Source organism: Pseudophryne corroboree, chromosome 1 (genome assembly GCF_028390025.1).
Source record: "Pseudophryne corroboree isolate aPseCor3 chromosome 1, aPseCor3.hap2, whole genome shotgun sequence".
NCBI lineage: Eukaryota > Metazoa > Chordata > Amphibia > Anura > Myobatrachidae > Pseudophryne > Pseudophryne corroboree.
This window is the reverse complement of record NC_086444.1, coordinates 172,834,421-172,849,530: the sequence shown is the minus strand read 5'-3', so window position 1 is coordinate 172,849,530 and position 15,110 is coordinate 172,834,421. Positions and strand designations below refer to the sequence as shown.

General features: G+C 42.1%; 1 protein-coding gene across 2 annotated transcripts in view; it reads left to right on the top strand.

Moving 5' to 3' along the window:
- OCLN (occludin) overlaps window positions 1–11,962 on the top strand; it is a 134,462-nt gene extending 122,500 nt beyond the window's left edge. For both annotated transcript variants that reach the window (XM_063963896.1, XM_063963895.1), the window contains exon 9: window positions 9,567–11,962. In XM_063963896.1, the coding sequence (XP_063819966.1) occupies window positions 9,567–9,665 (99 nt within the window). In that variant the 3' untranslated portion in view covers window positions 9,666–11,962. The remainder of the gene's footprint in view (window positions 1–9,566) is intronic.
- Window positions 11,963–15,110: the final 3,148 nt, after the last annotated feature.

The window sequence follows — 15,110 nt, the reverse complement described above, 5'->3', positions numbered from 1 at the left end:
TAATATCCATGGCTGATGAGTTATATTTTGTTATAAAGGTAAGGGGGCGTTTAAAGTTAGTATCCCTTTGTTGTGTAGAATCCGCAGTCTTATTCTTTTTAGAGACTAAGAGCTCTTCCCTATTCATAGCACTGACTTCTATAAGGGTTCTATCTAAAAGGTCTTTAGGATACCCTTGTTTCAAAAAAGATGTTGTCATGTTGTCTATCTGTGTAGCAAAGTCAGTGTCATTAGAACAATTCCTGCGAACACGCATAAATTGGCCTTTAGGTATATTTGCCTTCCAGCTACTGTGGTGGCAACTGTCAAAGTGAAGGTACTTATTACAGTCAACTTCCTTAGTAAATGTAGCAGTGTGAAGCTGATTATTAACCACTTTTAACGTTATAGCCCAAAAATTAAGAGTGGAAAGCAAGGACAGCGATTCAGTGAGTAATTGAAACCGTACGGTTCTTTCATATCATATCCATCACGTGGAAAATTATACCTTACACATATGGTTACAGAGGCTGAATTTATTAGCCGGAGGACATATTCTTTCTGAACTGTGAGAGACTGAACTACTTAGAATCCAGTATACTGAAAGCTATATAGGTGAAAACCGGTGACCCACTCCTATATGTTTTTATTATAGGCATATATATGCTATTATCTGAGGTTTAAATACACCCAAGTTTTATGTGTTATATATTATTGTGGTCCATTATTAGTTTTTATTTTTCTATGTTTCTTTTTGTGTTTTATATTTTTTTTGCTAGCTAAATAAATTGTTTTATTATATTTGGCAGTATTATTGGATTTTCAAGCGCCGACCTGGTATTTGTTTGTTTTCTATTGCTAATTGCTGAGGAGGCTGGCTACCTCCTTACCAGGTGGCTGCTGATTCCAATTCACATTTACACAGTTCTGCCCAGCGCCAACAAACCTTATTTTTTGTTTCTTGTTCCACATAGATACAATACCATCACATCATTCAGTAATAAAGAAACATTTGAGGTAGGTTCTTTTCTTAACTGTCAGTCAAGTTATGTTATTTATGTCATCTCTTGTGGGTGCGGCATACAATACGTTGGCCGCACCACCAGAACATTAAATGTTCGGTTTTTGGAACATAGAAGATTTCTTATTAATGGGAATAGAACACATAGTCTACCATGTCATTTTAGAATGTGCCCTAAGGGGATTCTCAAAGATATAAAAGTACAAGCCATCGAACAGATTCCTCCATCCGCCAGAGGAGGGGATAGATTTTCAAAGTTATGTCGTAAAGAAGCATTTTGGATATTCAAACTTGGAACCATGACCCCATTAGGTCTTAATGACACCATAGAGCTCAATAACATCTGAATCTCCCTCTCTCTTCTTTCTTTTCCTCTCTCTCCCCCTCTTTCCTAATTATTAGGTATAGCTTTGTTCTTCATTTGATCCGAGTGGTTTTACAGAGTATTGCTTCAGATGTAGGTGGATTGCTGGAGCAATATACTGTATCACCATCTTTTGATTGGAGACTTCAAAGGAAGAAAAATTAGTGGAACATGCAGCATTAACATCTTGTGACTGGAATTTGCGGTGATAGATTATGATCCAGTAATTTTATGCAGTTAAAAATATATGTCTATCCTTATACAGAATTACTGTCTCTATATCCTTATAACTTTAAAGAAATTGTATTTATTTTGGTACATTTATACGTATATATATACATATTTTTTCAAAGTCTTCATTCTGTTATGGTAATTATAAGATTATGGCTATTTTAAGAATTGTTATTTTCGATAGAAATTAAAACAACGTGGTACTTTATGGCTATAAGACACCTATTATTATTATATTATATATATACTATATATTTTATATATATGTTTATAATTATTTGTGTTCTCTATAGAGAAATATATACTTTTAAATAACTATTTGTGGAGCCTCTCACATGTCCTTACCAAATGAAAAAAGATTAGACCAACTAGTTCCAGCTACATTTAAACAAGTGTGTTTTATTACTAACAAGTGTCTGTTGATTTAATTCACCTGACATGGATTTCAATTAGTGGAGTAACACCAGGCATATGTTTGAGTAATTGGAGAGCTCCGGTGTATAAAGATACCCAAAACCATGGAGGCGGTACTTCTGATGAAACAGCCCCGGTGTTAGAGGCTGAGAAACGCGTCAAGCATCCCGCCAGACGTCTTGTCCGGTATCTTGGGTGTTCAACATTCAATACACCCGAAGCACATTCAGCGGTTCCTGCTATGGAAGCACGAGCGAACGGCTCCTGACTTTGATCAGCCGCGGACGGCTCTCTGGTCTCGATTCGCCGCGCTCTGAAGTGGTCCCGTGAAGCGCAGCCTTCAACAGTGTTACCGACACCTTCTGCTGTGCCGCTGTTCAGCGGTGTGGGCAGCCGGCGCCCACTACAGGAAAGGTACCAAAGGGAAATTTCATTCATTTAACAGTCGGGTAAGCTTCACTATATGAGACTGCACAATCAGTGATTCAGCTAAATCATCACTGCACACTTATGGAAATTTGCACAATTAAGCTACCCACAGGAAGTCTGCCGTGATTTGGATAAGACTGTAACATACAAGCTGATTATCATTATTTAACGCTTCACTGTCGATGGACTTCCTAAACAATATCTAAGGAACCCATGTGAATCAATTAGCCCATGCATGGAGCTTAACCCTTTAAGTACTAGTACATTATAATTGCTGCAGCATCTATAGGAAATTAAGTGGTTATGTTCCTTTTAAGGGTGACTATTTGGAATTATTAAATGGTTGGTGTATACTATATGTTGAATATTCCAAGATAAGCGGTTTATTTTATTGAGATTGTGTCAATTATTTTTAATAATAAATTTTATTATACTGTTCAATGGTAACGCTTCTCTGAGTATTTATTGTTCTGTGTATTTTTTGGGTTGAGGATCAGCATCTCGACCTTGGGAAGCTGCAGCCAGTGAACAGTTAAAGTATTTCAGGTGTCGTATAGCCATATCTCCTAGCGCCCACCTACTCTCCCCTTTGTTTAGTTGCTGGTTACCCAGAACAGCATACAATATTTGACATGTCCATTATCCCATTTGCATATTGTTGCACTGTCATTGGTATCCTGCTGTAAAAGTTGTCCAAGCACACAGGTGCATGTAGGATATTAAAGGTGTCCATGCAGAGGCAGATTTAGGTATGTGTCTCTGATTTGGGTCACCTGTTGCTTTTGCCTCAGGTGTTTGAGGCTATTTTGGTGTAAGATGATGGCCAAAGTTATATTTCTCTAACGTCCTAGTGGATGCTGGGGACTCCGTAAGGACCATGGGGAATAGACGGGCTCTGCAGGAGACATGGGCACTTTAAGAAAGAATTTAGATTCTGGTGTGCTCTGGCTCCTCCCTCTATGTCCCTCCTCCAGACCCCAGTTTGAATCTGTGCCCGGACGAGCTGGGTGCTGTTCAGTGAGCTCTCCTGAGCTTGCTGTAAGAAAGTATTTTGTTAGGTTTTTTATTTTCAGGGAGCTCTGCTGGCAACAGACTCCCTGCATCGTGGGACTGAGGGGAGAGAAGCAGCCCTACTCTCTGAAGATAGGTCCTGCTTCTTAGTCTACTGGACACCATTAGCTCCAGAGGGATCGTACACAGGATCTCACCCTCGTCGTCCGATCCCAGAGCAGCGCCGCCGTCCCCCTCGCAGATCCGGAAGACAGAAGCCGGGTGAGCATAAGAAGCAAGAAGACTTCGAAATCGGCAGCAGAAGACTCCTGTCTTCACTGAGGTAGCGCACAGCACTGCAGCTGTGCGCCATTGCTCCCACACACTCCTCACATACTTCGGTCACTGTAAGGGTGCAGGGGGGGGGGGGGGCGCCCTGGGCAGCAATTGGGACCTCTTTGGCAAAAGTTTGGCATATATACAGTTGGTCACTGTATATATGTATGAGCCCCCGCCAAGTAAATGTATATTTAAGCGGGACAGAAGCCCGCCGTCGAGGGGGCGGGGCTTCTTCCTCAGCACTCAGCAGCGCCATGTTTTTTCTCCACAGCACCGCTGAGAGGAAGCTCCCCAGCCTCTCCCCTGCAGATACACGGTAGAAGAGGGTAAAAAGAGAGGGGGGGGGGCACATAATTAGGCGCAAAAATCAATATAAACAGCAGCTACTGGGTTAACATTAAGTTACTGTGTTATTCCTGGGTTAATAGCGCTGGGGTGTGTGCTGGCATACACTCTCTCTGTCTCTCCAAAGGGCCTTATGGGGGAATTGTCTTCAGATGAGCATTCCCTGAGTGTGTGGTGTGTCGGTACGTGTGTGTCGACATGTCTGAGGTAAAAGGCTCCCCTAAGGAGGAGATGGAGCAAATGTGTGTGTGAGGGGTGTCTCCGTCGACAACGCCGACACCTGTTTGGATATGTGTAATTAAGTGCGAAGGTGAATTTATTGCACAAAAGATTAGAGAACAGACAGGGAATCTACCCATGTCTGTCCCTATGTCGCAGAGACCTTCAGAGTCTCTCAATGATCACTATCCAAAATAATAGACACTGATATCGACACAGAGTCTGACTCCAGTGTCGACTACGATAATGCAAAGTTACAGCCAAAATGGCAGAAAAGTATTCAATATATGATTATTGTAATAAAAGATGATTTGCATATCACTGATGACTCACCTGTCCCTGACACAAGGGTACACATGTTTAAGGGGAAGAAAGCTGAGGTAAATTTCCCTCCTCTCATGATGAAAAAGAGCGGGAATCTCCAGACAAGAGACTGCAGTTTCCCACAAAGAATTCTCAGGGAGTATCCTTTCCCTACTAGGGCCAGGATACGATGGGAATCTTCCCCTAGGGTGTCACGTTTGCCCAAAAGGTAGCGCTGGCTTAACAGCTTTCCTCAGGGATCCTGCAGATAGCGTGCACATTCTGGTACACTACTCAGACCGGTGATTGTGTCGGCATGGGTTTATAGCGCTGTAGCAGCGTGGACAGGTACCTTATCAGCAGAGATTGAGACCCTAGTATGTGTGTGTGTGTGTGTGTGTATATATATATATATATATATATATATATATATAGAGATATATATATAGAGATATATATATATATATATATAGAGATATATAGAGATATATATATATATATATAGAGATATAGATATATAGATATATAGAGATATATAGAGATATATAGAGATATATATATATATATATAGAGATATAGATATATAGATATATATATATATATATAGAGAGATATATATATATAGAGATATATATATATATATATATCTCTATATATATATATATATATATATATATATAGAGAGATATATATATATATATATATATATATAGATATATAGATATATAGATATATAGAGATAGATATATATATATATATATATATATATATATATATATAGAGAGAGATATATATATATATATAGAGATATATATATATATATATATATATATATATATATATATATATATATATATATATATATAAAACATGCAAAAAGAGACATTAGTCTACTGGGTTCTTGAGTCAACGCTATGTCGATTTCTGCTTGACGTGTCCTGTAGAATATGCAATGGACAGGTGATGCCGACTTGAGAGGCATATGGAAGGCTGAGGATTGTGTGGAGAAGGGATTTCGGACCTGGTCTCCACAGCTATAGCTGGTAATTCTGATATTTTGCCTTATATTCCTGCACAGCCTAGGAAAGCACGACATTATCAAATGCAGCCTTTCGAACACCAAGAAACAAAGTCCGAGGTGCGTCCTTTCTTGCCAGAGGCAGGGGCAGAGGAAAGAAGCTGCACAACACAGTTAGTTTTCAAGGAACAGAAGTCCTCCCCGGCCTCTACAAAATCCACCGCATGTCGCTGGGGCTCCACAGGCGGAGCTAGGCCCGGTGGGGGCACGTCTCCGTAAGTTCAGCCACAAGTGGGTTCACTCCCTGTTGGATCCCTGGGCAATAGATATTGTGTCTCAGGGATACAAACTGGACTTTGAGGAGATGCCCCCTCACCGACGGCCCTGAGATGGAAATAGTGTTAACTGCAATTCACAAATTGTATCTTCAACAGGTGGTGGTCAAGGTTCCCCTCCTTCAACAATTCGACCATGTTGTAGTCCCGAAACCGGACGGTTCGGTCAGACCCATATTGAATTTAAAATCCCTGAACATATACCTGAAAAGGTTCAAGTTCAAGATGGAATCGCTAAGAGCGGTCATCGCAAGCCTGAAAGGGGGAGATTTTATGGTGTCTCTGGACATAAAGGATGCATACCTTCATGTCCCCATTTATCCACCTCATCAGGCGTACCTCAGATTTGTGGTACAGGATTGTCATTACCAATTTCAGTCGTTGCCGTTTGGTCTCTCCACGGCCCCGAGAATCTTCACCAAGGTAATGGCGGAAATGATGGTGCTCCTGCGGAAGCAAGGTGTCACAATTATTCCGTACTTGGACGATCTCCTCATAAAAGCGAGATCAAGAGAGCAGTTGCTGAACAGCGTATCACTTTCTCTGGAAGTGTAACGGCAACACGGCTGGATTCTATATATTCCAAAGTCGCAGTTGGTTCCTACGGCTCATCTGCCTTTCCTGGGCATGATTCTGGACACAGACCAGAAGAGGGTTTATCTCCCGATAGAGAGAGCTCAGGAGCTCATGACACTGGTCAGGAATCTATTAAAACCAAAACAGGTGTCAGTGCATCACTGCACTCGAGTCCTGGAAGGATGGTGGCATCATACGAGGCCATTCCCTTCGGCAGGTTCCATGCGAGGACCTTCCAATGGGACTTACTGGACAAGTGGTCCGGATCACATCTTCAGATGCATCGGTTAATCACCCTGTCCCACAGAGCCAGGGTGTCACTCCTGTGGTGGCTGCAGAGTTCTCACCTTCTAGAGGGACGCAGATTCGGAATTCAGGACTGGGTCCTGGTGACCACGGACGCTAGCCTCCGAGGGTGGGGAGCAGTCACACAGGGAAGAAATTTCCAAGGTCTGTGGTCAAGTCAAGAGACTTGCCTTCACATCAACATCCTGGAACTAAGGGCCGTATAAAACGTCCTACGTCAAGCGGAGCACTTGCTTCGCGACCAACTAGTTCTGATTCAGTCAGACAACATCACCGCAGTGGCTCAGGTGAACCGCCAAGGCGGCACAAGGAGCAGAGTGGCGATGGCAGAAGCCACCAGAATTCTTCGCTGGGCGGAGAATCACGTAAGCGCTCTGTCAGCAGTGTTCATCCCGGGAGTGGACAACTGGGAAGCAGACTTCCTCAGCAGACACGACCTCCACCCGGGAGAGTGGGGACTTCATCAGGAAGTCTTCACACAGATCACATATCGGTGGGAACTGCCACAGGTGGACATGATGGCATCCCGCCTCAACAAAAAACTACATAGGTATTGCGCCAGGTCAGGTGACCCTCAGGCAATAGCGGTAGACGCCCTGGTGACACCGTGGGTGTTCCAGTCGATCTATGTATTTCCTCCTCTTCCTCTCATTCCCAAGGTGCTGAGGATAATGAGAAAAGGAGGAGTGAGAACAATCCTCATTGTTCCAGATTGGCCACGAAGGACCTGGTATCCAGATCTGCAAGAAATGCTCACAGAGGACCCGTGGCCTCTTCCTCTAAGACAGGACCTGTTGCAACAGGGGCCCTGTCTGTTCCAAGTCTTACCGCTGCTGCGTTTGACGGCATGGCGGTTGAACGCCGGATCCTAGCAGAAAAGGGCATTCCGGACGAGGTCATTCCTACGCTGATGAAGGCTAGGAAGGACGTGACAGCTAAACATTATCACCGTATATGGCGAAAATATGTTTCTTGGTGTGAGGCCAGGAATGCTCCTACAGAGGAATTCCAGCTGGGCCGTTTCCTTCACTTCCTACAGTCAGGAGTGAATTTGGGCCTAAAATTGGGCTCCATTAAGGTCCAGATTTTGGCCCTATCCATTTTCTTTCAAAAGGAGTTGGCTTCTCTACCAGAAGTTCAGACGTTTGTAAAGGGAGTGCTGCATATTCAGCCTCCTTTTGTGCCTCCAGTGGCACCTTGGGATCTTAACGTGGTGTTAAGTTTACTGAAATCACACTGGTTTGAACCACTTAAAACGGTGGAGTTAAAATATCTCACGTGGAAGGTGGTCATGCTATTAGCCTTGGCTTCGGCTAGGCGTGTGTCAGATTTAGCGGCTTTGTCACATAAAAGCCCCTATCTGGTTTTCCATATAGATAGAGTAGAATTGCGGACCCGTCCACAATTTCTGCCAAAAAGTGGTGTCATCTTTTCATATGAACCAACCTATTGTGGTGCATGTGGCTACTCGTGACTTGGAGGATTCCGAGTTACGGAATGTGGTCAGGGCTTTGAAGGTTTATGTAGCCAGAACAGCTAGAGTCAGGAAAACGGAGTCGCTGTTTATCCTGTATGCATCCAACAAGCTGGGTGCTCCTGCTTCAAAGCAAACTATTGCTCGCTGGATCTGTAACACGAGTCAGCAGGCTCATTCTGCGTCTGGATTGCCGCTGCCTAAATCAGTTAAAGCCCATTCCACTAGGAAGGTGGGCTCTTCTTGGGCGGCTGCCCGAGGGGTCTCGGCATTACAACTATGCCGAGTTGCTACTTGGTCAGGTTCAAACACTTTTGCGAAGTTCTACAAGTTTGATACCCTGGCTGATGAGGACCTATTGTTTGCTCAATCGGTGCTGCTGAGTCATCCGTGCACTCCCGCCCGTTTGGTAGCTTTGGTATAATCCCCATGGTCCTTACGGAGTCCCCAGCATCCACTAGGACGTTAGAGAAAATAAGATTTTACTTACCGGTAAATCTATTTCTCGTAGTCCGTAGTGGATGCTGGGCGCCCGTCCCAAGTTCGGACTTCTTCTGCAATACTTGTATATAGTTATTGCTGCAATAAGGGCTATGTTATTGTTGCATCAGGGTTGAAATGATGCTCTGTTGTTGTTCATACTGTTGACTGGGTAAGTTTATCACAAGTTATACGGTGTGATTGGTGTGGCTGGTATGAGTCTTACCCTGGATTCCAAAATCCTTTCCTTGTACTGTCAGCTCTTCCGGGCACAGTTTCTCTAACTGAGGTCTGGAGGAGGGACATAGAGGGAGGAGCCAGAGCACACCAGAATCTAAATTCTTTCTTAAAGTGCCCATGTCTCCTGCGGAGCCCGTCTATTCCCCATGGTCCTTATATAGTCCCCAGCATCCACTACGGACTACGAGAAATAGATTTACTGGTAAGTAAAATCTTATATTCCATTTGTTTGTGTAGGGCATCTCTTGTCCATATGCAGTGCTTTCACTTTCCTCCTTGGTTGAAATTAAGATCATACTTTAAAATAGAGATTATATATTCAGAAACTGCCACATTAATGACACTTCAGAACCATATTTGGTGCTGCAGTTGCTCAGATGGACCATACTATAATACTCTTTATGGTGTTGATTAACACCTTATTTGGTTTTAATGTATGATGTAATTGCTACTTTCCGTTAAACTCTAACCACTTATATTTATAATATTGTATATTTGTTCAGTCTTCAGACTACAAGAACAAGAAGAAAGTCTGCAAGAGTCTTAAGGCCAAACTGAACCACATTAAGCGGATGGTCAGTGACTATGACGGCAGCAGATAAAGGCAACTGAATCTCAAAAGCTGAAGATATAATCAGACATTTTATTGAGGCCCAGTGCATTAGGAAGTCTTGGAAGAAATCCCAGGCCTATTCCTTATTGTGGTCCAATCTACCAACGAACTCCAAACAGCATACACCTGTAATAAACAAAGACTTTCCATGTTTATGGAAGAACTGGATGCCTATGTTGAATGGTTATTAATTCATGGTTTGCTTTTTCTGCTTTAAAAGTTGTATATAAACTAATATTTATAAGACCTGTGAAGATGACATCTTGTTTTCCTATAACATGATTACCAGTCATGGAAACTGTTTTCCATTTATTTTTATTTACTCCGTTCAATCTTAAAAATTGTTTGCTTACTGTTGCCTGCAAGATATAATTGGTGATGTTAAATCCAGCTGCAGTAATTGCTCAGTACAAGATGAAAGTTGTGCACTCAATTACTTTTGATTATTTTTTTATTTTTAAAGTCAAATTTCTAGTCTATATGCATGATATATTTTTTACAAGTGTTTTAAAAAATAAATTCCTATGAGTACTTTTAAGGAGGGTTTCTAAGTAAGAATAACGAACAAAGAAACTATATGTTCTATATGGCAAGCTGGCCAATTGGGTATGTACTTAGTATTTAACAATGAACTTGTGTTATATTCTCAAGATAACCTTAACCAAATGGTATTTTCCATGCTATATGTCCACGCTTTCTAGCTTGATCATCGTCCTTGGCTCTGAGGTCAAATCTTAAAAGCAATCCCGACCCAAATGACATCATTCAACAAAAAGTGCTTTAAGTTGCCCCATTTAGCTATGTGCAGGCTCAGGATTCAGGTGTCCTGTTTGAGTGGTGAGAAACGTCCATTCAGCTGTAGAATGTTGATTCAAGTAAAACCATTATCATGGTATAACTCCTTACCGTACTGCTTCATTGGTTGTCTGAGCTGGCTGCCCGGAAGGTTTGGGGCTGAGTTCTAATTTAAGATGATGGTTGTCACTTTTATGCCCTTATTTATCAATGAGTGATACATTTCACCGTGAGTGATAAATTGCACCAGCCAATCACCTCCTATCTGCCATGTCAGGCTGGGTTTGAAAAATGACAGTTAGGAGTGGATTGGCTGGTGAAATTTATCACTCACAGTGAAATTGATCACTTATTCATAAATAAGGGCATTAGTTTGAATTCGGAAGTGTACAGTTGGGTGGACTTTCCCATTTATTAAATTATTTCTGTTGTAGACTTTTTGTTAGTGTCACGGTTTCCCTGCTTACTATTCGTTTCTATGTTTTATATTGTTCACCGGGTTTGTCCTCATCCGTTCCTACATATAGGCATTGAAAAATGATGCTTCTTAATGCATCTCAAAGCTTCCTTGCAGCATGGTGTACTTACTACATTACTACATACTTAAGCATTATTGTAGACCCTGTTTTTACTTGTTTAGCAAGGCCTCTGAGCTCTGTGGGTGGCTCTGAAATTGAGGTGCTGATCAGAAAGTTTGTACAGTTACGTTCTCTTGGATGATTTTAGTTTTGACAATTTGTATTGAAACGTGGTTTGTAGACTTTACACACAGTGCTTTTGGAATAACAGAGGTTCCTATGATTAGGACTCGGCCATTTCAAAGAAGGTCATCTCTACGCCTCCGCTGTTTTATAGGGTCATTCTTCAGCTCTTGTCAACAGTGAGAATTTTTAATAAAAGCTCACAGTGAAAATCCATTAATACAACCACCATTAAGCTGCAGTGTTTGCTGGAAGTCTTTAACTTGCCCACGACTGTTCTTTTTAATACACTACTGGTGCATGAACAACTGAGGTATTAATTTTTAAACATATATATATATATATATATATATATATATCTACATTTATTCCATTAGTCCTCTCAATTGTTTTACATACTCAAACCTGTGGTTCTGATGCAGCCCAAGTAGTATGATTTTTATTTTACGTGATTTTTTTTTGTTTTGTTTTTTGTTACTTTTTAACACGTAAGCTAAAATCACTGTAAATTATGGAAGTAATAGATTTTTGTATCACGTCTTAGATTATAGGACTTTTTTTTTTTTTATAATTGTATAGATCTACTGTTTTTCAATATGTTGTACATATTTGTAATAAACCAGTGTACTAGTAGACATGGAGAAGATAAGAAAAGATTATGGCATTTTTATTTTATTGTATTTGTCCTTTTGGTTCTTGAATTTAAAGTTTTGTTAATGCTTCATATTTCATCTGATGGATGTATTTTACTTGTACTGTGACTATTTGCCAATAAAATGTTATAACCTTTTACTAGGATTTTTATTTTCTCAGTCCCCCCCCCCCCCCCCCCCCCCAAAAAAAAAAAATATATACACCAAATTAAATATCATTCTGTGGTAAGGGAGGAGTTTGTTCTGCTATAGGGATAGACAAGCCTTGGCATTAGTGTCACAAGGTGTCCCTCAGGGATGTTCAGCGTTGCACCTACGGGTCTTGGCAAACTAGCTTAAAAAAAGGACTGTAAATCAACTCAACGGTCTACTACTTTTGTGCTTGGTGAGCGATATCGCATGGTGTTTCCCCTCCTGCGCTGGGCTGCCCAACGGTGGGCATACACACTGTGCGATATCAATAATGATATTGCACAGTGACGACATGCCGCAGCCGCCCTGAGCATGCAGCTTTGGACGATGAGTCCAAATTGAGCTGCATGCACGGCCGAGAGCCATGGGTCATTAACGACCCGCGGGGCCGTGCATCACTCGTCTGTGGCATACACACTGGGCGATATAGTAAACTATCTCGCTCAGGAGGGGGGAAATTGAGCTGTATAGTTCACTATATCGCTAAGTGTGTACCCACCTTAAGTGTTTGAATTCAGAACCATTATCTGATACCCTGAGAGGTGGCATGAAGTTGGATATGGTGATCACATACCTTTTATGGGAAAGGATGGATCCTTCTGCAGTGATTTGGTTCTCTCTATCCTCCAATACCACTTTCAGACAGAAAAGTCTAAAAGTCCCAGCAATTACCCGGCATTTCAGTGCCGGGTCGTTTTGCCTAGACCTGCCTGACCCTCCTTTCACACAGACATGCAAATTACCGGGTTGAAAATTTCGACCAGGTAATTTGCAGATCAACACGGGTATTTTGTCTGTGTGAAAGGGTCAACCCGTGTCATAATTCCCGTGTCTCCAGACCCTGGTAAATTCCAGGGTTGAAGTCCAGGAAATTGCAACGCGGGTTGACCCTTTCACACAGAAAACGAACCCGCGTGTTTCATGAAATTACCGGGTGGAACTGCTTCACCCGGTAATTTCATGTTCTGTCTGAAAGGGGTATTAGTAGGTCAGAGAGGTAAGGAGGATTGCTCCAAACACAAGGAATTGTACCAGCCTTTTCAAATTGACTTCTTTTATTCACAGAATCTCTTTCAAACAGTTTGAGCCATAAAAGTCATAGAAATAACTTTTCAATAATACATACGTTCAAACAACAAACCTTTTCATTTAATTCACACTCACAAATGAAATAATGTATTTTGCAGGAGTTTGGGTGCCACAAACATACTAACACTATTCCACAGAGTGCAGTTGTATTTTGATGCAAAAAGGAACATAGAACTACTAAATTATATTGTAACATTTCAATATTCCGAAAAGTAAGTCCTGTCTGTAAGTCCTGTTTGTTATGCGGTCAGCATACCGATGGACGGGATCCCGGCTGTCGTAATACTGGCGAGGTAGGGGATTCCCCCTCTGAATAGAATCTGTGACGAGCAAAGCTTGCCACCGAGCCCGCAAGGGGCTTCTTTGCACTCGCCCCAACTGCCGACATTCTAATGACCGGGATCCCGATGTCTGTATAATGACCGCCGGGATCACTTACTGATCCCCTCAATTCACACCAGACTATTTCTACTAACTGTTTATATCCTTATCTTTATCCATTATAAAAAAAATAGCGGGATATAAGCGCGCCATTACGGGGGCCGGGCATGGTCCTCCCAGCTCTAATCAGCGCCATTTTATCTCCACAGTGAAGCTGCATGAGACGCTGGCCCTGACCTCCACTTCTGTGCCAAGTAACAGGGTGCTAAACGGGGGGGGGGGGCACAGCAAAATTGGTGTTGATTATTATCATTAAAAGCGCTGTCAGGTCGGGGGCATTATATATATATACCTTTTTAAAAGCCATAAGTGTGGCAGGTAAGCTTTAAACCAGATAAGCACATTTTCCTCTGAGACAGCAGTTGCTAGGTTTCTATTAAATCTATGTGAAAGTTTGTGATAGAGTAGGACTTGCGGTGAAATGGGGTCCCGTGGAGTGGGCCGCAAGCTTACATGCATTGTACAATTCATAAACCAAAACCCCATTGTTTATTTAGATATATATTAAAGCATTAATGTGAATGAAGCTGCTTAGGAGAGTGCTGGGTTTTCTGTTTGGTATATTTGAGTTCGGTGGTCACAGCCCACCGCACCCCAACCCCTGGGAATGGCAAGTGCAGTGGTTCCTCGTGTTTGTTTACATATATACATACATACATACATACATACATACATACATACATACATACATACATACATACATACACATATATATATATATATATATATATATATATATATATATATATACTTTTAGACTGGGATAGGCGCTGGGTGTGAGCTGGCAAACTGGGTGTGGGTCTGTCCCCTATAGCCCACTGTGATAGTGGTGTCTGTACAAGTGTGTCGACATGTCTGAGGCTGAAGGCTCTTCCCAGGAGGAGGCTGGAGTAGAGACAGAACAGTGTGAGGGAATTAATCTGTCGGCACCGCCGACTGCTGATTGGGTAATATGTTGAGTGCCTTGAATGCAAATGTGGCTTCATTAAATAAGAGAGTGGATAAATCTGAGGCTCAAAACCAAACATGGAGACAATCCATGGATGATGCTTTATCCCAAACGCAGGCTTCCTCAGGGTCACAGAAATGGCCGTTTACCCAAATAGCAGACACTGATACCGACACGGATTCCAGTGTCGACTATGGTGATGCCAGGTCGAATCCTAAACTGGCTAAGAGCATTCAGTACATGATTGTGGCAATAAAAGAAGTGTTGCATATCTCGGAAGACCCTGCTGTTCCTGAGACAAGGGTCTGTATGTAGAAGGGAAAGAAAGCTCTGGTAACGTTTCCTCCCTCATGAACTGAATACTTTTTTTGAAAAGGCTTGGGAAGTTCCTGACAAAAGGTTGCTGATTCCCAAGAGAATTATTATGGCATACCCGCTTCCCTTTGAGTATAGGAAAAGGTGGGAGGCGACCCCCAATGTGGACAAGGCTCTAGCACGGCTGTCCAAAAAGGTGGCGCTTCCGTCCCCTGACACGGCGGCCCTAAAAGATCCTGCAGATCGTAAGCAGGAAACTACCTTGAAATCTATTTGTCACTACGGGTATGCTGCTCAGA